The 20,896-nt window shown below is 53.2% G+C and overlaps 9 protein-coding genes across 9 annotated transcripts; 3 read left to right on the forward strand and 6 right to left on the reverse strand.

Moving 5' to 3' along the window:
• Positions 1-1,366: 1,366 nt before the first annotated feature.
• BKA78DRAFT_96514 (uncharacterized protein) lies at positions 1,367-1,823 on the reverse strand. The gene has a single exon (XM_066894055.1). It carries the CDS (start codon positions 1,751-1,753, stop codon positions 1,460-1,462), a length of 294 nt encoding a protein of 97 aa, XP_066746410.1. The 5' UTR covers positions 1,754-1,823; the 3' UTR covers positions 1,367-1,459.
• A 1,704-nt stretch (positions 1,824-3,527) lies between these two features.
• On the reverse strand, positions 3,528-4,593 carry BKA78DRAFT_366622 (S-adenosyl-L-methionine-dependent methyltransferase; the record flags this gene model as incomplete). Its single annotated transcript, XM_066892581.1, has 2 exons — positions 3,528-4,440; positions 4,493-4,593. 2 exons carry the CDS (start codon positions 4,591-4,593, stop codon positions 3,582-3,584), a joined length of 960 nt encoding a protein of 319 aa, XP_066746411.1. The 3' UTR covers positions 3,528-3,581.
• Positions 4,594-5,552: 959 nt separating this feature from the next.
• BKA78DRAFT_96591 (uncharacterized protein) lies at positions 5,553-6,372 on the forward strand. Its single transcript, XM_066894058.1, has one exon. The coding sequence runs from the start codon at positions 5,749-5,751 to the stop codon at positions 6,202-6,204; it is 456 nt and encodes a 151-aa protein (XP_066746412.1). The 5' UTR covers positions 5,553-5,748; the 3' UTR covers positions 6,205-6,372.
• Positions 6,061-12,246, reverse strand: BKA78DRAFT_308670 (ankyrin repeat-containing domain protein). The gene is made up of 7 exons (XM_066887960.1): positions 11,612-12,246; positions 11,497-11,556; positions 11,387-11,449; positions 11,107-11,331; positions 10,884-11,040; positions 6,810-10,831; positions 6,061-6,745 (listed from the first exon to the last, which is right to left on the reverse strand). Exons 1-7 carry the CDS (start codon positions 11,765-11,767, stop codon positions 6,455-6,457), a joined length of 4,974 nt encoding a protein of 1,657 aa, XP_066746413.1. The 5' UTR covers positions 11,768-12,246; the 3' UTR covers positions 6,061-6,454.
• On the reverse strand, positions 12,247-13,765 carry BKA78DRAFT_308686 (uncharacterized protein). The gene is made up of 2 exons (XM_066887961.1): positions 13,636-13,765; positions 12,247-13,586 (listed from the first exon to the last, which is right to left on the reverse strand). The coding sequence occupies exon 2, from the start codon at positions 13,554-13,556 to the stop codon at positions 12,645-12,647; it is 912 nt and encodes a 303-aa protein (XP_066746414.1). The 5' UTR covers positions 13,557-13,586; positions 13,636-13,765; the 3' UTR covers positions 12,247-12,644.
• Positions 13,766-16,489, forward strand: BKA78DRAFT_308687 (uncharacterized protein). The gene is made up of 3 exons (XM_066887962.1): positions 13,766-15,213; positions 15,262-15,773; positions 15,834-16,489. The coding sequence occupies exons 1-3, from the start codon at positions 14,046-14,048 to the stop codon at positions 16,452-16,454; spliced, it is 2,301 nt and encodes a 766-aa protein (XP_066746415.1). The 5' UTR covers positions 13,766-14,045; the 3' UTR covers positions 16,455-16,489.
• On the reverse strand, positions 16,179-17,375 carry BKA78DRAFT_96531 (uncharacterized protein). The gene has a single exon (XM_066894056.1). It carries the CDS (start codon positions 17,219-17,221, stop codon positions 16,439-16,441), a length of 783 nt encoding a protein of 260 aa, XP_066746416.1. The 5' UTR covers positions 17,222-17,375; the 3' UTR covers positions 16,179-16,438.
• Positions 17,199-18,344, forward strand: BKA78DRAFT_96776 (uncharacterized protein). Its single transcript, XM_066894059.1, has 3 exons — positions 17,199-17,738; positions 17,793-17,979; positions 18,035-18,344. Exons 1-3 carry the CDS (start codon positions 17,329-17,331, stop codon positions 18,149-18,151), a joined length of 714 nt encoding a protein of 237 aa, XP_066746417.1. The 5' UTR covers positions 17,199-17,328; the 3' UTR covers positions 18,152-18,344.
• On the reverse strand, positions 18,306-20,718 carry BKA78DRAFT_308694 (uncharacterized protein). The gene is made up of 2 exons (XM_066887963.1): positions 20,485-20,718; positions 18,306-20,427 (listed from the first exon to the last, which is right to left on the reverse strand). Exons 1-2 carry the CDS (start codon positions 20,665-20,667, stop codon positions 18,538-18,540), a joined length of 2,073 nt encoding a protein of 690 aa, XP_066746418.1. The 5' UTR covers positions 20,668-20,718; the 3' UTR covers positions 18,306-18,537.
• Positions 20,719-20,896: the final 178 nt, after the last annotated feature.

A 20,896-nucleotide genomic window follows, 5' to 3' on the forward strand; every position in this document is an offset into this window, starting at 1 on the left:
AGGGCCTTTGGGGCCAAAACATGAGAAAAAGCGGAATGGGAACAGAAATGTAATGTCGGTGCCGTAGTCGCGGATACCGGAGCTGTGGGGGTTGGGGTTACATGGACGTGGTAGAAAATAGCAGAGAGAGAGAGAGAGAGAGAGAGAGAGAGAGAGAGAGATGGTCGTGGTGGTGGTCTCCTACTCTATCTGATGGACGATGCTCATTTGGTGCGACCCGTCTACGGGCAAAGCATCTCGAGCACGAGCTTCCTTCTTTCTCTCTCTCTCTCTCTCTCTCTCTCTCTCTCTCTCTCTCTCTCTCTCTCTCTCTCTCTCTCTCTCTCTCTCTCTCTCTCTCTCTCTCTGCACGCGCTCAGTAGCCGTGGCCGGACTGGCTGGCTGGCTGGCTGGCTGTGATGCATGTTTCATGATTGACGGCCCGCAGATGGATTTTTATTCTGGTCCCCTTCCCTCCTCCCCTCGCTCGTCGGACGAAAAAGGCGTCTCTCAGTCTACAAGGGTCACTTGTTTGGGACCATGTCGTTTGGAGTCTGGTTTTCTGGTTGCAGGCGCTCCGCTGCGCGATGCGGACCGCGATGCTGGTAGCGTATGTAGGTATGTAGGCTCCCTGAGGTGTGCATGTCGACTCTGCGACCTTCAAGTCTCTGGATTCCGGGCTTGGACTTGTTGGACCCCACGCCGCACACCGTAGGTACGTCCGACTTCGCGACGGGACCACATCTCGCTACATGCATATATCATCGTCATGGGGCGAAGAAGAACCAAAAAGCAACATTTCCCGTCTTCACCGGTTGCGAAAAAAACCCCGCGGAGGAGAATCGGACGTCGAGTGCAAGTGTGGATGCAATGCAAGTTTTTGTTTGATTTGATTGATTCCTCTTTCCCGACGCGCCGGGTCGCGTAGACCAAGTCTTCGCCGCACTCGTGCATCGCCCATCCCACGGGCAGTTACCAAAGAGCCAGGCAGATCCGCACGCCGCCTCGGGTCGCCGTCCCTCGTCCCTGGTTATGCGCACTTGCTTTTTTTTGCTCGTTTTCCCTAGCTGTCGGGTTGGGCGATGCACGCGGCATCGTATGAGGTGGCTAGGTGGCTGCCCGCCGTCGATGGGCGAGCACGAGGCGAAGGCGAAAACTGTACTTGCGGGGACCTGGCTATCGAGGGACCTGATGATGGTACCGTACAGTGGTGATGAGCGAGCGGGCGGTTCGTTCCTGTCCATTGGCAGCCTTGGCCGTTCAGGCATTTTCCTTTCCTTTCCATTCCTCTGCATACCGAGACGGTATGGTCGCTGCGGGATACGATAGGCACAGGAACGTCGTCTGCGCCATAGGCCATGGTCGTCGCACGTTTAGTCGACGGCGCGCAGCTGTTCCCGGCTCTTTTGGACCTGCTCGTCCATCATTTGCTCGCCTTTCCCGAGAAGAGCCAGCACCGTCCCGCGAGTCAGCACGCCAGTCATGGCAGCAGGAGGGATGGCAGCGGTTTGTTGTGCATGTCGTCTCGTCGCCGCGCCCAACAAGCTGCAAACAAGCTGCAAGCAAAGCCCGCCCATCGCCGGCCAAGACGGAGCACTGTCGAATAGTTAGTACGTAGCGTCGCCTTGCCAAAACGACGAAGTCTTTCGGCAGCTCCGGCGACGAGAGACGCTAGATGGTCGTCTTGGAGGTGCTTGGTAGCTCGACAAGCAGAAGGGCCAAGCAGGCCGGCGGCCAACCACCAAACAGACCTTGAGCGTAGCCACAGCGGCATTGCGTAACCCCACAGCCGGGGCGCTCGCACGAGGGAAGATCGCCATCACGCAGCGGCCAGTCTGCCAGGCTGCTCCTTGTTTCTGTCGTTCGCTGCTGCGCCTCTACCAGTGCGAGTGGAGTGCTTTCAATGCCCGCAGCCGATGAAACGGGGTGCGAGTCGTTGTCGTTGTCGCCCACCGCCGCCGCCATCGCTGCTGCACGCCTCGTTCGCCGTTCTTCTGCTTCTTTTGTTGTTCTGGGTGGATGTCGCTGTCTTCTTGACTTGTAAGAGTAGCGACAGAAATGGCAATACAATCCAGAGCTTCTACTCGCGGACCAAAGAAGGAGAAGCGAATAATCACGTTTTTCGCAGGCGGATCTGCGCGCGTGCAGGAAGGGGTGGAGCGGCTCCATAAGTTTTTTCTTCTTCTCCTGCTTCCTTCTTTCTGTCTGCATCATGCAGCGCGTGCCTCTGCTTGTTGTTCCAGAGCCTGCCGCGCGCCTGTTTGGCGGCGGTCCAGGCAAGCAAGAAAAGGAACGACCCAGATGGTGCTCCTGGTCGCTCTCATTCGCCAAGGCAGAGCCGCCTTCTGACTACGCGCACAAACTTCACCGTCAGACTGGGCATCAGCTTGACTAACAGTGTGGAGACGTCCAAGAGCCCGACTTTTTGCTCGTGCCGTGCCGGATTTCCCTTCTTGTTGGGCGCCGTCAGGTCATCATCTCGGCCTGCGAATCCTGCCAGCCGCCCGCCGGGGAAACGACTCTGTCCTTCCGCCTTCAAGTCAAGTTGTCGACACGAAGAAGAAATAATCCAAACCATCACACGTGCGCTCGCACTGGCTCCGGCACTTCTTTCTCCCAGCTCCTCATCACCGAGTGCTGTTGGTGATCATCAGCCATCTGACTGCCCGCGGCCCCTCCATCTCTCGCTTCCCGCTCGCCACGGAATGCCGCTCGACGCTCGCTGGTCGCCCTCTCCGCTGAGATCGACCATTCGCTCTCCGTAGCTCATCTCGCTCGTTCAACGCCTCGCTTCTCTTTACCGCTCGGCGCCGTCCGCCCCATCGACCTGCGGCTCTGGCCGTCCACCATGATGGCATGCGACTGATGAAGGAGTTGGAGTGAGGAGGTTGCCTCGGCTCAACCAGCGCGCTGCCGTGCCCGTGTGCTGCGCGCCACAGTGCCAGCCGCCAGCCAGCCCAGGACAACGGCCTCAGCCTGGGGCAACCCAGCCTTACCACCCGCCCATCTTCATTGCAGGATTGCGTGGCTGCTGCGGCGGGAGCGTCAAGACGTCGTCCTCGCTGCACAGCCATTGCTGCTGCTGTTCAGGGTGCGAGATGTCGAGGGGGACTGAGAATGGATCATGGTGGTGTTGGCCGTCATGGGTGTTTTTTGCCCTGCATGCCAGCCGACTGGATAAGACAGCTAGCCGAGGCACGCTTTTCCCAATCGGGCAGTTTTGGAGTGCAAGAGGCGCGAAAGGGTTTCGAATGGAAACCTTGCCCTGATACCCTGATGCTGCTATTTTTTCTTGCTCTGCTGACTTTCGGTGACTTTGGATTACGTTGATTGCGGCGGCCAGCTCGAGTCGAATTCAGTCGGACCCTTTCGCCGTAGCGTCTGTTTTGGATGGCCCTGTGGCGCTGCTGGCTGGATTTCGACGCCACACTCTGCTGCTATCCACAGACTGGCTTCAAGAAATCAAGGTAGACGGCAATCTTTCATTCAACTACACCCCATCATCATGAACAGTCAGGTGTTTGCCTACATCTAGATCTATTTCCTTGTTGAAAGCTAAATTGCGAAATAGACCCCTCTGAATACCTCCACCATGCAGGCCATTATTTCTCCGGCTTTCGTCCAAGAGTGACGTAAAACGGATAGTGCACCCCTGGATACTTGAAAAGATCATCATCAATCTTCTTCTTGTACTCGTCAATCTTGCTCTGGGGCACACCCCTTCCAGACATCAAACGCTGAAGTGCTGTTGTGATAATCTCCTTGTGCGTTCTCTGGCAATGCTCGGCCAACGCCCACGTCTCGGGCAGCTCCTCAATCTTGACAAACGGCCACACGTACTGCTCAACGCGCACATCAACGAATCCCGCCTTGCGCATGCGCTCCGCTGCGTTACTGGCAGCCTTGAGATCAACGCCCGTCGCCGCCAAGTGCGTGCGCATCTCGCGCAGCCATTCGTTTTCGGGCATGTCCTCGATGGGCTTCCGCTCCGGGTACGTCAACATGGTCTGGTCCACGTCCTGGTCTTCGACCCAGCCGCCGGGCTTGAGCAGCGCAAAGGCCTTTTCAAAGTAGTGGTCCCAGTTCTCGATGCCGAGGACGAGGGCGCGTCCGAAGATGAGGTCGTAGCTGTTTGGCTGCCACAGGTCCTTGGCCTCGTCGGTCGGGCCTGGCGAGCCAATCGTCGCCCCCATGTAGTTGCCCTGCACAAACTTGACGTTGCGCTGCTTGGTCGCCGCCTGCTGCTGCGAGATGTCGGGGACTTTGGACAGGTCGACCCCGTAGACGTAGGCCGTGGGGTACGTCTCGCCCAGGTACAGGCTCACGCTGCCCGTGCCGCAGCCGATGTCCAGCATCTTGGTCGGCGGGCTGGAGAGCGAGAGCGGCGCGTGCGACATGCGGCCTTTGAACATGGCTTTGACGCCGTTGGATTGGGAGAAGAGGCGTTCGTGCTCAATGTTGCTGGTGGGTGTGTCAGGGAGCGCTTCTGATCAGGAGAAGGGGAATGACGTACTCATTGGGGAGACAGTACGGCGACTTGGTGTCTGTGTGAAAGGCACGGTCCTTGTCGGCGTTCTCCTGAACGCCTGTGGGAGAGTCTGCTCTAGCCGCCATGATCGTGATGGATCAATTGGTGAGTGTGGTTTCGTTTGTTTTTCGTTCCTGCTTCTCTTTGCTGCTGTGTCGTCACAACAACTCGCCAACCCAAATGATTAGAGCAGACAACACAGTTTATATCCCGCCCTCCGCCCCTCCCACTTCTCTCCCGCACTCAATCGTTATCGAGCACTGAGCCGTCCGTCCAAACCAACTAGCTCCGCCAGCGCGCCGCTCTGCCATGCCAATGCCCCGCCGGCCAGCACCAAGCATCCCACTTGTGAGCGGATGCGCGGGAAGTCTGTTTGTCTCGATAGCGGTAGGAGGCTTCTCCGTGTACATTGCTTGGGCACGCTGCTCGTTCGACTAGCAAGATCGTGGCCGTGTACTGTGATGGCCCGCTGATCCTGAGTGGCCAATGTTTATTTAGGGTATTTTTGATCGATTACTGACGCGAGCATTCACGCAGACAGGCGCGAGGCGAGGCGCAGTGCAGCAGTCGAGTATGCGGGGGCGGGGTAGCTGCGGTAGGTGGATGACAGGGAAGAGGCGGGTTTCTTCAGGGACGGAACTAGTGGGGAGGTGAGTGCAGTGAACTGGCTGGCATCGCCGAAATCCGTCGATGGATTGTTAGTGACGTCGTGAGGTAGGAACAAATGCGCCAAGCATGGTCTACTCCTGGGCATGCACTCTTCTTGCCTGTTACTGTTTCGATCAGCAATCACCGTCATGATATCCTTTTCGGACTGAAATCAAAAAACACTAGATGCCGACCCACGGCAAGGTTAAGCATACAACCGGCACTTTCTCGAGACGGGGCAGCAGTCTATCCATCGTCCACCGTTCCTCTTCCAGGAAATCTTTTCCATAGCCTGCCACTCTGGATCACCGGTCACCGCGTTCTCCGAAGTGGGCTGACTGCCGGCTGGAACAGCTGTTGAACGTATCTAGTTTCCATTTTCAGTGCAAGCTAAAAGCGCTAATGGGTAACATGCAACTTAGGACCGCCATTGGGTACGATTTCAATACGAGGGACGCCATATAGTTGCCAAAGCAGGCCGACGACGTGCGTGCTTTGTTGAATCCGGTGTCTTGTTCCCGGCCCGGCAGGCAGGTAACTGTCTTGCTTACAAAACACGTCCTCAGCACGCCAAAGATGGACACACAAAAGCCATGTTCTTTTGTCCCATCACTCACATCCTCAGCCTACCTAGTATTCAGACAGGTTTGGCCGTCCGTCGTGTCCCATCTCATCACGATCTCCTTTCAAGTGTCTCCGAGGACTCCATGTCAATACACTCGTCAAAAGAGATACATAGTAACAACCCAAAACCCGTCGCCGCCGCTATCGCCAGCGGAGCCAAACAAGCTCTGGCGGGCGTCCCGGGCGGGAAACCGCACCCGCTATCGCAGATGAGCGCCGGTTCCAGTCCCCCGGAGCGACGCGCACCGCGACGAGCCGTGCCGAGTTTGCCGTCTGGGCAGGCAGGCAGGCGACAGATGGTGTGGTTGGTTGGGTGGGAGAGTATTTCCCCGACGGCGAATGGGTGGATTAGTTGGTGTTGCTGTCTATCAAGGAGCGCCTTTGGAGATTTTATTGTGGTATGTACGACACTTTCTATAGGCTGAGAGATTGTTGTCATGATTATGAAGCAACAGTGCAGCGGATCTCCATTGCAACAGCGAAACGACAACAAAGCTCTGCGATATTGGCACGGTTGCTCTACCAGCTGCTAGCCATCTAAGGCAATGACTGTGTCATAGGGTAAAATGCTACTACGGTCATAGGCAAGCCAAAGAAAGCCAGTGAATGAGAAGAGAACGACGCAAGCGTAAGGACACCTTTTGCATTCACTGGCCAGAGTAGGGCGCAGTAAGTTCACTCGTGATTTTCCTCTGCGGCTCCGTCCTCCCCTCTTGGGTTTCCGTCACCGGCACTTCCCCTTTCGCTTTCCGCGTCGGTGTCCTCGCTTTCGTCGTACTCGCCATCATTGTCTGATTCCTCTTCGCTTTCCGCGTGATCCGATGACTCGGAGTTGTCCTGTTCGAATTCGGGGCCCATTTCCGTAAAAGGATGGCCTGCATGCACTATTCCAGCATCTCGGATGCACATATAGCACAAGTCGAAGTCGTCACAATCCAAGCACTTGTACCGAAAACCCAGGATATCCTAGTTATGTCAGAATTATTGATTGACGAAGAAATCCCCCAACGGAAGAAATCGAGCCACTTACAAACAGGCAACAGTCACAGTACGCCCTGGTACGAGCTGCCTTTCTCGACTGGTGTCGTGATTCGTCCCAGTGCTTTCCATCTTGAGTGTTCTTCTCTCTCGGTCTTAATATTTTGAGGATCTCCTGAGGTGCCCCGTGGTATCGTGCTGTTCTCAACGGTGACCAGTCTTGTCCATCGCCATGACTTTCAGCCCACGGGTCTGCGCCCTCTTCTACGAGGAGCTTGATGACTTCAGCATTCCATCCTGCATTTAAGGGGCTTCGAAAGGGGACGAATCCTCTTGCTGCGAAGTGTAAAGGTGTCCATCCATGAGCATCCGTAACGTTGAGCAGCCCATCTGTCGCCTTGAGAACACTCTTCGTTAAGTCAGCTCTTCCGCTTTGAACCGCAAAATGGAGGATGTTCCTTCTCGACTTGTCCAGACAGGACAAGTCCGCTCCTTTCCCGCGGAGCAATTCGAAATTCTCCTTGTCCGCGCGCGCAGCTAAATGGATAGGATAGCGTCCAAACTCGTCATGGACGTCGATTTTGGCACCATGTTGGAGCAAGAAATCAACAGTCGTACTTGAGCAAATCATGCATGCGGCGCTGAGTGGGTATCCAAATGGACCGCCAGTTCGATTGATGTTTGGCTTTTTTTCGCACTCTTCCAGTAAGTATTGAATGACCGATCTGCCCTTACGGTCACTTTCTTCCCAAAACTCTGATGAGGAGTGTAGTGGTTGCTCGCAGGCCACGTACAAGACGGAGCCGACCTCAGGATGGACTCGGTGGACATCGGCGCCTGCTTCTACCAGCAATTTTACAGTTTCAAGAGAGCCATATCTGCACGCCCAGTGAAGTACGGAGCCTCGTTTAGATGAAGTCTTTATGCTCGCGCCTTTCTTGAGCAAGAATTGCACCACGTCCGGGTTTCCATGTGCCGCAGCATGACATAGTGGTGTGGCGCCTGAGTCATCAACATGGTCGATTTCGATTCCTCCGTGAACAAGTATCTTCACATTGGACAGTAGAGTTTGCCAGTGCAGAGCTGAACGTCCAGGTTCGGTTTCCACGGTCAGGTCTGGACGAAACTCCATAATTGTGCGTAGCATATCCTCACTCGTTGCGGCTGCATCACGCAAAACGGAGTAGTATTTGTCATGGTAGTTGACATTTGCACCTGCTTCGAGCAGCATCCGAGCCACTTGGACATGGCCATGGGAGACTGCCGCGCTCAGTGCTGTGCAATCATATCGATAGGGGTGCTGAGATGATACACCTCGAAGGTTTACGTCTGCGTTGTTCTGAAGGAGAATTTCCACGACTTCAGGTTCGTTGAACATGGCGGCAAGCATCAATGCCGAATGACCGGTGTCTTCGGCCATTGCGTTGATTTCAGCACCGGAATCCAGGAGCATCTTGGTGATTATCGGATCCTTGTACGCAGCCTGGAGGGGCGTCCAATTACTCTTGCCAGCCAAGATGTTCACGTTTGCTCCCTGTTCAATCAACAGGCGAATGAGTTCGACGTTTCTTCGGAAAACAGCATGATATAAGGGTGCTTCCTCGGGAGTGCGAAGGTTTGGATCTGCACCTTTTTCCAGGAGGAATTCAATGATTTCCATGCTTGCTGAGTCGGCAATCGCGTGGTGTAGGGCGGTGAAGTCCTCTTCTTTGATACGAAAGTTTACATCAGCTCCATACTCGACCAGGAGCTTCACCATTTCGATACTGTTTTTACCAGCGGCCACAGCCAATACTGGACCTGAAGCGCCCGAGTAGCTGGCATCTGCTCCATGCGCCAAAAGCATCCGGCACACATCGGTGTTTTTGTTGGAAACGGCCTGGTAAAGCGGGGTGCCTCCGGCTGTCTCAGTGTCAACAATCGCTTCATATTCGAGAAGCAAGTCCACGCAGCGAAGGTAGCCTTCTCCGGCTGCGACCGTCAGCGGTGGCCACAATCCTTTCGGATCAGGAAGGTTCGGATCTGCACCGTTCTCAAGTAAGACACGGGCAGCGGCATGCTTGCCGTCAAAGCATGCCGATGAGAGAGGTCTGTTGGACTTCGAAGTCCACGCGTGCTTTTCTGCGCCGCAGTCGAGAAGTAGCTTCACAATACTTGGATGTCCAAACCGCGCGGCAAAGTCGAGTGGTGAGAGTTCGTCTGCCCGCTGATGAACGAGGCTTGGATCATGGCCGATGATGAGCTCAGCCACTTCGAGATGTCCATTTCGAGCTGCCAGATGCAAAGGACCTTGCTGCAGAAAGGTCTCGTGATCGATAGCAAGATCAATATCGCGGTCAAGAAGGAGCTCGGCAAGCCGATATTGGCCCAGCCACGAAGCGCGGAGGATCAAAAGCTGAGGCCAAGTAAGCTGTTCAAGAGATGAAAACCGGAGTACCAGGTCGATTTGGAACTCTTCGTTCGCAAAGGTCGACGCCGCGAGGAGGGTGGCCTGTGCTGCCTGACTATCAACTTCGACCGAGTTGAGCAGGAGCTTGACAGTCTCATGGTTTCCGTTTCTGGTGGCTTCTATCAAAGCATGCCGATTGTCGACATGATCACTGCTGGGTGGGATCGGAACTCTCTCAAGACCTGTCGAGGACAACAAAGGTAGGACCGATTTGTAGCACTGAGTGGTTCTTGTCATCGGCTCACTCATGAACCAACGGGCCTCTTCCCATGCTCGCAAAGCGCCGCCGTCTTGGAAGAATTCATCAATGCACGCAGGTATGTCTTCCGATCCTATGGCGAGGTTGGCGTGTCGAGGCCAGTATTCGGCGGCATATGACGCCAGGCTGTCTTGTGGTGTAAACAGGGGCACGGAGAGAGGGCCGTGGCGCGTTGCGCAAAGTCGATTAAAGGATTCCTGGCAGTCGGATGTCGCAAGATACTTCAGACAGATTTTGGCGATCTGTTCGTGGGGCTCATCCTTGTGCCAGAAATTGTTTTGTTCTCGGAAAACATCTTGCAGTCGTGGATTCAAGAACCGAATTTCGTGATTGATTACGAACAATCCTTGAAGTAATTGGCCGAGATCTTTGATAAGACTGGAAGGAGTGGATGGTGTGGAATTTCCAGTACCGATCAGCCCGGTCGATTCAAATTTCTCTTCAAAAGTGAGTGCAGAAGCAAGTTCCTTGATACTCAGTGGTCGAAATGCGAAGGTAATCCATCTTATGGTCCTTTCCACAAATTTTTGTTTTTCCGCTGAGAGGCCACGCAATATATTCTCCATGATGGTCGAGGGATCAATGTCCGGAGTTGGAATCAAAAGATCGAGATTGCTTTTCGTATCAGCCGCTCTCCCAGTTGCGGAATCCAGATTCATCTCTGCAACTGAATGACTCTCCATTGGTCCCTCTGCGTCGGTACATGTGTTGATGCATGGCCACGACATCACCCAATCATCTACTAGGTGATCCCGTGAGTCTGTAAGAAGTATGAACTTCCACGGATGATCGCGCGTCTCGGATAGATATGCCATGTGCGACCAGAACATTGGAGCCAAATCATGACACTGTTCAGCGTTGTCCAGCATAAAGATGGTCTCTTCCCAAGCATCAAATGTGCGCATCTTGATAAGTAGGGATAGCAGGTCCCAATTTGTGAAACCACGCTGCTCAATGAATCGCGTCAACTCCAGAATCCAAATTGAGTCGAGGAATACGTTGGACGTGACCCAGCCAGCCACGACACGAGCGGCAAAAGCGCGGAGACTGTTGCGTCTATCATCATGTCTGTCAAATCTGAAAAATGTCTTTATGGGAAGTCTTTCCGACTTCTCGGAAATGGTTCGGTAAATGAGCTCTGCGACACGGCCAGATTCTGCTTCCGGTCTTTCGATGATCAAAATGTCGGAGTGGGGATTCTTTTGCCATTTCATGAACTTTTCGTGTGCAGTCAACCATTGTAGTCCACCGCATCGGTAGTCTGGAGTAGTGTAAGATTCCAAAGTTGGAGAGAGGGACACCAAAAAATCTTGGTATGCGTGTTTCAAGACCATTTGCTCGGAGGCTTCTGCATCCGACGGGTCACCTGTCTACATTAGTCGAGTTGCGAGATAAATCTTGGTCCTAATGCCATTTACATGAGTTAAAGCTTCTCTTGACATCCGAAATTTTGTGTCGTAGTGAAGACCATTTATCACTAACTCTCGATAAAGAGATGAGACGCGCATGTTCTTCATCAATCGCGATTCTGGTCTCACATCCAAGGTCGGTCGTCATCATGTACTCGTCGAAAATCTAGAGATGTTGGAATTCGTCAATAACAACATCTTTTGGGGGAATCAGCGTGGGAAGAGTACCGACCCTTGCGGGATTCTTGTTTTCAGAAAAAATTGTGACGATATTCGCGCGTAGTAAGATCTTGGATTCGACAGACGCTTCAATGCTCTCCATAACAGATTTTGCCAGGCATTTGATGCTGTAAAGTATGTCGTTCGACGGCAGTTTGCTGCCAGAGAATACGAGACGCGTCATGCTGTCTTCCATATCTTGTAGGCTGTGAATTCGTTGCGGGCAGCCAAAGAGGACCTATTTTCTGTAAGCCTTGAATTCGAGCGTGGTTCTGTGGTCAAGGTTCCTATACCAGAAGTTTTGTGCATGAAAGTATGTCATTTTGGTTGGGAGCCAGTCCAGCTTGATAGAGGGCCTACGATGGTCAGATGTCCTCCTTGCAGATTGAGTGAATTCTCTGACTTGCTGGACTATTGACCCTCCAATGTCATGGGCAACAAACACGATGGTCCGAAATGTGCTCTTGCTATCATCAGCTTGAGGCTCTCTATGCAAGACTGAATTGTGATTGACTTACAGGTGACAGACCCTTTCTTGCTTCCGTGAGCTGGTCCAATAGCTTAGTAGCTTCTCGAGCGATTCCATTTGCGCAATAGACACCGTCTTCCATTTGGAGCGCATCGAAGCCAAATTTCAGGATACGAGCGTTCTCTCCAGCTATTTCCGAAATCATGTTCGTTTCCTGTGAATCTTGCGCTTTCCAACTGTGTCTCCGATCGCCATGTAGTCCATGAACTGTCACACAACTTTATTGGAGAGAAGAACAAGTCAGTCAACAGAACAAGCGGGCAAGAAAGGAAGCTTACTCAATTTCGCCAGCAACCATTTTTTCAGTCATCCCGTCGAGCCCGTAGGCACACAGGGAGTCATCCTGGGCTTCCTCCATCGCTGCGCAGTAAAGAACTTGATCTCGCCGATAGATCAAACTCGACTACGTCACGTGCACCATCGACTTTGAACATTGAACTTTGTCTTGGTTGCCTTGAAAGCCTCTGCCGCTGTCTTTTTACCTCGAGCTTTGATGTGTGTTGGCACAGCGGTATCACCAAACTTTCTGAGTAGCAATCGCTCTTCCGACCAAAAATTGAGTAGATACTGTCCGATGCTGCAAAATTTTCGAATGCGTGCTTGGTAGGCAGGGCAGAATAAGGTGGAAGGGGGATGGTTCTGTCCAGCAGGATCAATTCATAAGCTGAGATACACCAACGCCGCAGCTGCAAGCCACCCCAAAATTTTCTCGGGGCCAACTTCCTAGTTTGCACCACCTTCATGCGCTTACTTGCAGTGTTCGCACAGCTTATCCTTGGCTTTGCGATCATGTGAACAATGGAGAATTGGACAGAAGCGCAAGTCATCGTTACTCATGTGATACATTGATGCCGATCTTGCGGCACCAGATATCGGTGTCGCCGACCAAAATGGAATCCTGGAAAGCTCTTGCAGCCGGGCAATATGAAAGCCGGACTTGCCTATGAAATGTACGCAAATTATAGAATTTAGCACATTTGCTCAACACTAAGAGCGAGAGCGGATCGGTAGGATGTCGAAGATCACACATTGCTGATGGGCTCATCATATACCTTCATGAATGAGACACCAGCGATCTCCTCCAGATCAACAGCCGCAATATTAAGGACGTCGTAGGTCTGCAGTCGATTCGTAGGATCCAATTCCGGGTCAAACAAGACCGGATCGTCCTTGGGCTTCGCCCCAATCATTCTACCAAGAGAACTCTTCCAGTCAACCTTTGCGTCGATCTTTACAGTGCACTGGAACTTCGCTTCGTTGCGTCTTTTGAGAAGGATCGCCGTGCGCATGATTGTTGGAACTCCCGTGGCTTGAGTCTCGTTCTCGAGGAGTGTCCATGAAATGGAGTTTGGTGGGCCATAATTGCGGCCCCTGAGATCAACCGACCCGATGATCCTTGTTTGATCCATGGTCTCTGAAGTGACGGCTCTTTCCCATCCAAGCTCAGTGCCTGCCTGGAAGCCAGCGAGAGGGGGCGCGCCGAGCGTAAAGCTGGCGATGCGCTTTTCCTCCTTCTGCGCTGTTGTCGGCACCATTGCCATGCTTCCGAAGGGTGCGATTTTGAGGACCTCCGGGCCGGAATAATTCGGCTCGCTGCTGGAGAACTCGATTTTGATATTTGCAGTCGCAATACGCCGTGCCCGTCTGCGGCTGTCGAAGTTGAATTTGAGCACGATCAAGGTCGCCAATTCCTCAAAATTCTCGGGGGTCAGTAGACCATGGATAACATCCAAGCAAGTGCAGCGGATATCAATGGCGCCTCTGCGCTCAATCAGGTTCCCTCGCTGATATGGCGCCGCAGGGTCGTTTTGCGTGCGAAAGCTGCTGCCTTCGTCACCGGCGGGATTGAGGCCAATGTCGAAAATCGAGTCCTCATCATCACAACCGTCTGATACTTCGGATTGACTTTTGGATAAATCGACAACTGCATCCATGATTAACGAAGCGCGAATGAGTGCAAGATCCTGTGATCGGTCTTAATTTAGTCCTCAAGCAGCGGATGAGTGAACATACTGGCAGAAACGATTGTGCGGTCGATGGAAAGCCAAATCAGTCATTCTTCCTCCCAGGCTTTCTTTGCAACGCGCATCCGACCTTCCGTTCTGGAAACGGGGCCACGTTTGGGGGCCAGGGAAAGTGGCGCTGAACGCCAGTAATACAGCCTTGGTGATGAGGCTGAGAGGTCATGGTGTGGCAGAAGAAGACCAATCAAAATGGACCCCTTTGTGCCATCATGCAAGCATCTTCTAGTCATCTTGTGTGCCACCAATACTCCTCGGCAAACATTTCCGATTCTGAATACTTGTTTATTAGCAGCTAAATGACGAGGCTGAAAATGTCCATCTCAAAACTCCACCTTTTACCGAGGGAATGAAAAACTAACCAAATTTTGAGCAGTCGTCGAATGACTTTATCGCACACAGATGGCATCGAGAATCACTCACAACGAGCGGACTATGGCCGAAGCGGGAAGACGGCGACGCGAAGACCTGAGTGAGACCAGTAGCGACGATGAAGACGACCAGATCAAAAGCCGATTCGAAAAAATCATCAAGGACCTGACATTACACAAGCGCAGTCTCGAGGAAATAGTCAGAAGCCACGGCGAGGACCTGAGACAAACATACGACGACGGAGACAACTTCCTGCACTTTCTGACCATCAAGAAGCGCAAGGAAAGCAACGTTGAAAAGCTCAAACCGCTGGTGAATCACCTCATCGGTCTCAACTTGGAATTGATGCGAAAAAAAGGCACGAATGGCAAGACGCCTCTGCAAACCGCCATAAAGAGGGGGCGCGCGGCACTTATCGAGATCATGTGTGATGCTCTCAACTCCAAAGGCGATGTGGATAGCGTCCTATTTCATGCTGACACGGAAGGGAACAATTGCTTGCACGAAGCTATGAAAGGTAGTCGCGGTAGCGGAAGCAACATCGCTCTAAGCCTCGTCGATCGCGTCAACAATGGAAGGAAACTATGTCAAGTCAACCAGTCTGGCCACAACCCTCTGCACATTGCGGTCGAATACGAGAGGTGCAGTCCAAACCAAGTGAAAGTTGTGAGGAAGCTCGTCGACACCTGCGATAAGGCGCTCGAGGCAAATATTCTCGAAACGGATCCTCGCAAGCTCTCGGTGTATCGACATCACGAGAAGACTCGTTTGGAGTATCTGGAAAGACATAGGCCCAGGAGGAATCCGAACCGAGAGCCAGGAATGGATATTTCGGGGCAACCACATGCTCTCATCGACCAAAACCTGGAGAGCAATGCGGCACCGCAAGAGCCAAGTAATACGCTGAACTTGCCCAGTCGATTGGTCCAAGGGAAAAAGGTCGAAATGAACACATATGCTGCAGAACTTCCTTTGCAGGGAATACGCCGGGTTCCCACGCCAACCGTTCAGAAAGTGTCGACCGGGGTTTCTGACGACAAGGGACGTCCGTCGAAAGACAAAAAGAAGAGTGAAGAGGAGGACTGCTTTACTGAGGCATCAGCAAGCGAAATTAGAGATCTCTTGAAGTTGCGGTTTATGATGAATCCGGAGAGGGACCACGAACAGATCATATCGTTCCTCTACAATTCAATCCAACGTAAGTCTGTTGATCGTCCTGCTTTGTCGTTTCTGACATAGAACCCAGAGAAAGACTTCTGCTTTTCTTTGGTGGATGGCCCAGCCAGCTTGAGCAAGCAAATTTTGGAAGAAAACCTGAAATACGTTCAGTTCGAAGATACCCTCCAACACGTGGAACTTCCACACCTTGAGATCGAGAAGCCGGTCGTGTCGTCCAAATTCGCTCCGAAAATGACCGTCGCCGATGGGAGGGGCCGACAAGACTACGTAACCGTGTTCAAATGGCTCCGGAAGAAGGGTGTCACCCGAATCCTAAATCTCTCGATCGATGATCGCAGTGAACCATCACATAGTGAAGAGGCCATAGAGAAGGCGCTTCAGGATATCGAAGTGATTCAGCTGTGGGACTGGCGAAAGCCGGATCTGAGCTCCGAGACCATCTTCAACGCGGCAAAGGGCGTAGAAGAAGTCAATTTGTATTGGAATGGTAACAATGCCGTTTTGAGAAGCTGGAGTGAGCCTGAGGGGTTGAATAAGCTGCAAAACCTAGCAAAGGTCACCGTGTTCTACAACCCACAAGTAAGTAAAGGCTTGCCTTTCCACTAGTTTTGTTTGTCCGATGGACACTTACTTTCAAAGGAAATCGAAACACGTGCTCGGACAAAGGAGAATCTGAATGCCTTCTCAGAACGATTGATACAGAATCGCAGAAGGCTGCGCTCTGAAGTTATGGGTAAAATGATCCCGCTACATCAGAAGCTCGTGCCCCCAGAGATTAGGGTCGCGTACACAATCGACTCGGATGGGCGGTCCCGAAAAGCTAATGGATCTGATGATCGATTAGCCGATTTGTTGGAACAACCCCAGGACCAACATAGATGGATTACCTGCATGGAGGAATATGCAGACTTTATTCAAGGCGTTCAGTTGGACGATTCAGGCTTGCAGACTATTAAGCCTGTCAAAGTGGCGCTAATTGACGATGGCTACGACATCAGCGAGCCGGGAATCAATGACAAGGTCGTCGCTGGGCGCAGTTTCTGCCAGCACAAATCCGGAAAGAATTATGCGTCGTATTTCACGACAAATTTTGGTCATGGTACCATCATGGCCAATCAGATATGCAGGGTATGCCCGAAAGTCCAACTGCACATGTTTAGGCTCGACGAACACCTCAGCGAGCAAGGAAAAAGGCAAATCACAGCGAAGAGTGCTGTTCAGGTACGCCTCCCATGCTCAATGTTTCACCCAGAACACTGACTGAGGACGAATAGGCGGTCCGTGCTGCCATAGATATGGGCGTAGATATCATCTCGATGTCCTGGACGATAGAAACAACGGAAGAGAACAAGGACCATATCGAACAGCTCAAGGAAGTCTTGAGAGTCGCCGCGGGAAAGAACATCCTCCTCTTTTGCGCTTGTCCAGACCAAGGCGCAGATAGCACGCCCACGTATCCCGCTGCCAGCGAGATGTGCTCTAGGATTGGAGCAGCAAAGGCGTCGGGCGAGGCGAATCAGTGGGTGCGTGCGGCTTGCTTTGACTTCTTGTTCCCGGGCGACAAGGTAATTCGAGACCGTGAATTCGATGGGCAACAGTCCAAGTGCCGCCTCTTGACCGGGTCGAGCGTGGCTACTGCACTGGCGGCAGGTTTGGGGGCACTTGTGCTGTACTGCGTTCGGTTTGCCGTGCAACACGCAATGATCAACAATACTCAGGGAGAGCATGTCACGACGGCTGATCTTGACAGATTGAAGACTCGTCAGGGTATGGCGGATGCGTTCCAAGCTATCGGCACGACCTCTGCCAGATACTTGGAGGTTTGGGATGTGTTTGGACAAGCTGCAAAGGCTGGAAACAGCCCTCACGTTGAAGATAAGCGGAAAGCAATTGTCCGAGTGGCGAAGAGACTTACCACCACAAAGAAACTGGACGTCTCTAGGAGATGAACAACGACATCGTAATGGATCCAGGGTACATGTAGGCGCATTATACCCTCGACTTAGAGGATGAAAGAAAGTCTTCATATCTCGTGGACAAGGCCGCAGTCAGTGCCGAAAGAAATTGTCATCCTTAGTCGTAAGTAGACTGGCGAGTAGGTGCCGTGGGGACTGCTTTCCGATAGCAGGTTGCCATGATAGAATTTTTGGAATCCATCTTCGAGGCGTGGTGTGTCAAAAAAGTAGTGTTGGGAGGTCGTCCGCCCGCCGAGACGTTCGCTTTTCAGTGGAGGCCGTTAACACCCACAACTTCCACCACATCACCACCTCACCACCCGAGCAGCTCAACACCAAATTACCCAACACCACAATCTGACCTCCATCATCCTTTCCTGTCACCGTCTCGCCCCACAATGGCCCAACAGCAAGATCTCGGTCGCGTTCTCAGGCAGCGCTGCGACGAAGCATGGGGTCGCTTCGAGGCCGGCGAGAAAAGAGAGGCCTACTTGAAGGCCCGCAGTCTCCTTCTTGAGCCGCTTCTGAGCGAGCTTCTCAAAGCCCATTGCTACATGCTGCTGACGAGCGCCGAAGACGACATGGCTGTGTGAGTACACAAAGTCCAAGCCCGCGCCAACAGCTAACATGCCTGCCTGTCCAGCGAGCATGGCGAGAAGGCCTGCGCCTTGTACCTAAGGGGCCTTGACAGCGCCAGCCCTGTTTCCGCCGGCTTCTATAGCGCTCATCTCAAGAAGGCGCGGCGGCTCTTGGAAAAGGCGCGCGAGCGCGAGGCGGAGGAGAAGAAGCGCTGGGTCGGCATGAGCCCCGGAGAGATCGTTGACGCAAAGGTGGAAATGCTACTGAACACGATGTGCTGTTTTTGACGCTGAAATGTGACCACAGATCGAGGAGATGTTGACGGAGCTTGAGGCTGAAAACAAGAAAGCGGAAGAACGGGACGGTTATGGTGCCGGCGATGATGGTTCAGCTGGTCGACAGGTCTTCAAGCAGCAACCTTGAGGGGCCGGAGAGGAGGCACCAACAGCAGAGAGGAGCACCGAATTCAGGCATGAGGAAGGGCAGGCTGGACATCTCGTCGAGCGAGACAAACGACAGAGCACATTGCCGGCGCATCCAAGCAGCATGAGGTTTGCAGCATTTTCAGCTTCGGCAACTCGAAGCGCTACAACTCTATTCCTGAGAATGGTGGAAGTTGGGCCATAATTAGGGTCATGCGCAGGACATTCGATAACGTCGTCGACCACCAAGCCTTTCTTTTTTCGATGACCACGTGCGCGAGCAGCGGCGGCCGCTTGCCCTGAAAGCCGCATACTGTCCAATGTCCATTGCCCTTCAATCAATAATTCCTAGCCCCGCATGCTTGTTGTGTGCATGCTGGCGCCACATCATCCAAAGAAAGCTTTCTTGTTCCCTCTCTGGCTCTGGCCTTGTCCCAAGCCATCCGCCCTTGGTCGCCCTCTTTTTCTCTTCCCATTTGACCCTATCCCTACACCACCAGCTCCTGTCCCGGCAGCCATAACCCCAAAGACATCCTTTGCCTCTGTTGGTGTGGTTGAGGCTGGTTGTGGCGATGCTGACGCCTCTTGCGGCTGCGGCGTTCCCTCCGCATTCGCCTCCCGGACTGTTTCGCGAATGGCGTCGCGCGAGAGACAGAAGTCAATGTGCTCATTAAGGGCACGGTCGTTGGCCGGCTGCGGCCGCGCGCAAATGGGACAGTCCCAGAATTGCTCTTGTTCCTGTGCCACCTTTTCAACGGCGGCGGCGTTGGGCTGGCGTCCATGTTTCAATGTGGGCGAGGAGGCCTCCATTGCTTGGCTGTGCTCCTGTTCATCACGTTCTTGCTGTTGGCTCAGACGAAGCGTCTCAGCAAACTCGTCTTCGCGCTCTTGGCGTGCGGCTTCCTCGAACTCTGCCTCGGGCCACACTTCCCATTCGCCATCATCTTCGGGAACTGTCGGACGTGTGTCCCTACTGGGTCCAGCGGGGGCAGTCGACTCGGGCGTAGTAGTGCGTTTAGCAAGGCCAAAGAACTCGTCAATTCCGGGCTTCTTCATTGAGACCAAGTGCGTCACGCGCAGGCCCATGAGCCGAAGCGTCATGTTGGGAATCTCCTTTTCAAGCTTGACGAGCATTGGGAGCGAGTACTTGTACAGATCATCTGCTTTCCAGACTGCAAAAGGAGGACTGGTCTGCCGGCTGAGAACTTCGTATGTGTGTAGCTTTACCTTGAGCACCAGAGTACGCCCCTTGAACTGCGTCCGTTCAAGATCACCTTGGAGTTCATCTGCGGTCTTTCGGAGTTTTTCGTGAAGCTCATCCTTTGACTTCATATCCTTGAATGTTGATTCTGTGCCGACGCTCTTCCTCTCTGACTCCTCAGCTGGCGCAACTTTCGTCCTGCCTATTCCTAGATAGGTTTGCAACAAAAAGTTCGAAGCTTTGTCGCCAAAGAGTCGAGGCAAGATTGCACGGTGCTCGTAAATGTCGCCGCATGTTTCCACGCCGATCGACTGGAGCTCTCTTTCAAACACCCTGCCGACTCCGTTGACTTTGCGGACAGGCATGTCCTTCATAAAAGCCATGATACTGGCCCGGTCACTTGGAATAAGGAATTGTCCATTGGGCTTGTTTTTATTGGAAGCAATCTTGGCCAGTTTCGCGTTTGCGGCAATCCCAGCAGACACCGTGATCTTCGTTTTTTCGTGGACTTCCCGGCGCATCTGCTGGACGGCATCCTCAGGGGTCATTCCGTGCTCTTCGCAATACTTGGTGATGTTGAGATATGCTTCATCGATGGAGGCAGATTCAAAGCGGGGGTCGTAAACCGCAAGGACCTCCCGCACCTCGTTTGCTTTCTTGCCATACTTGTCAAAATTCATCGGCAGGCAAATAAGCTGGGGGCACAGCTTCATGGCGATGAATCCAGCCATGCCACTACGACATCCGAACTTCCGGGCATGATAATTACACGTAGTCAGGACCCCTTTGCCGACACTGAACGGAACATCTTTCAGCTCTGGTCTATCCAATTCCTCGACGGCGGCATAAAAGGCGTCGCAGTCAATGTGCACAATCGTTTGAGAGAGGTCTCGGCTAAGCTCGAGCTCGGCAATGTAGTCGTCCGCACGGCGACGATCGTGAGAGAGGTCTAGACGTTCGAGTTGGCGCTTCCGCTCAAGAGTACGGGCGATCTTCTCGGTAAGGACCTTGTCCTTTGACTCTTCGTTGTTGAAGTACTTGGAGCCTTTGGAGGCATTGTAGATGATTTCGGCTACCTGCGCGGCGTCAGCCCCTGTTGAGCGCAGAAGGAGGGATTAAACAAGGGAGCGGGCCTTTTTCTGATCGACACCATCCTGGCCACTCTTTTGCAATGAAGGGCCTAACAGGTGGTGCTTCAGGGAGTAGTGGAGGTCGCGCTGGTCGTCGGGAGGATGCGCAGATTCGTCGGGGGCTTGCGACGGGTCGGAGGGCGATGTCTGCGCTGGGTCTGGGCCGGCAGGCGGCTCATGGCTCATGTCGAAGTGATGTTGAAGAGGGCGGGGATCATGGCGAGGGCGAATACGGGTGTTTGGGAGTAGAGGAGCACAGAGAGCGCGCGGCACGCGTTGCGGCGTCAGCCACAGGACGGACGGCCAAGTCACCCCACGGCAGGGAGGGATGCCAATTTAGCAACCACTGACTGACTGTTCTGCATGTCCATCCCGTCGCCGTCGTCGCGGAGCCGAATTCTTCACCAAACCCCCG

The sequence above is a fragment of the Phyllosticta capitalensis genome (assembly GCF_038381095.1).
Source record: "Phyllosticta capitalensis strain CBS 128856 chromosome Unknown BKA78scaffold_3, whole genome shotgun sequence".
Lineage (NCBI taxonomy): Eukaryota > Fungi > Ascomycota > Dothideomycetes > Botryosphaeriales > Phyllostictaceae > Phyllosticta > Phyllosticta capitalensis.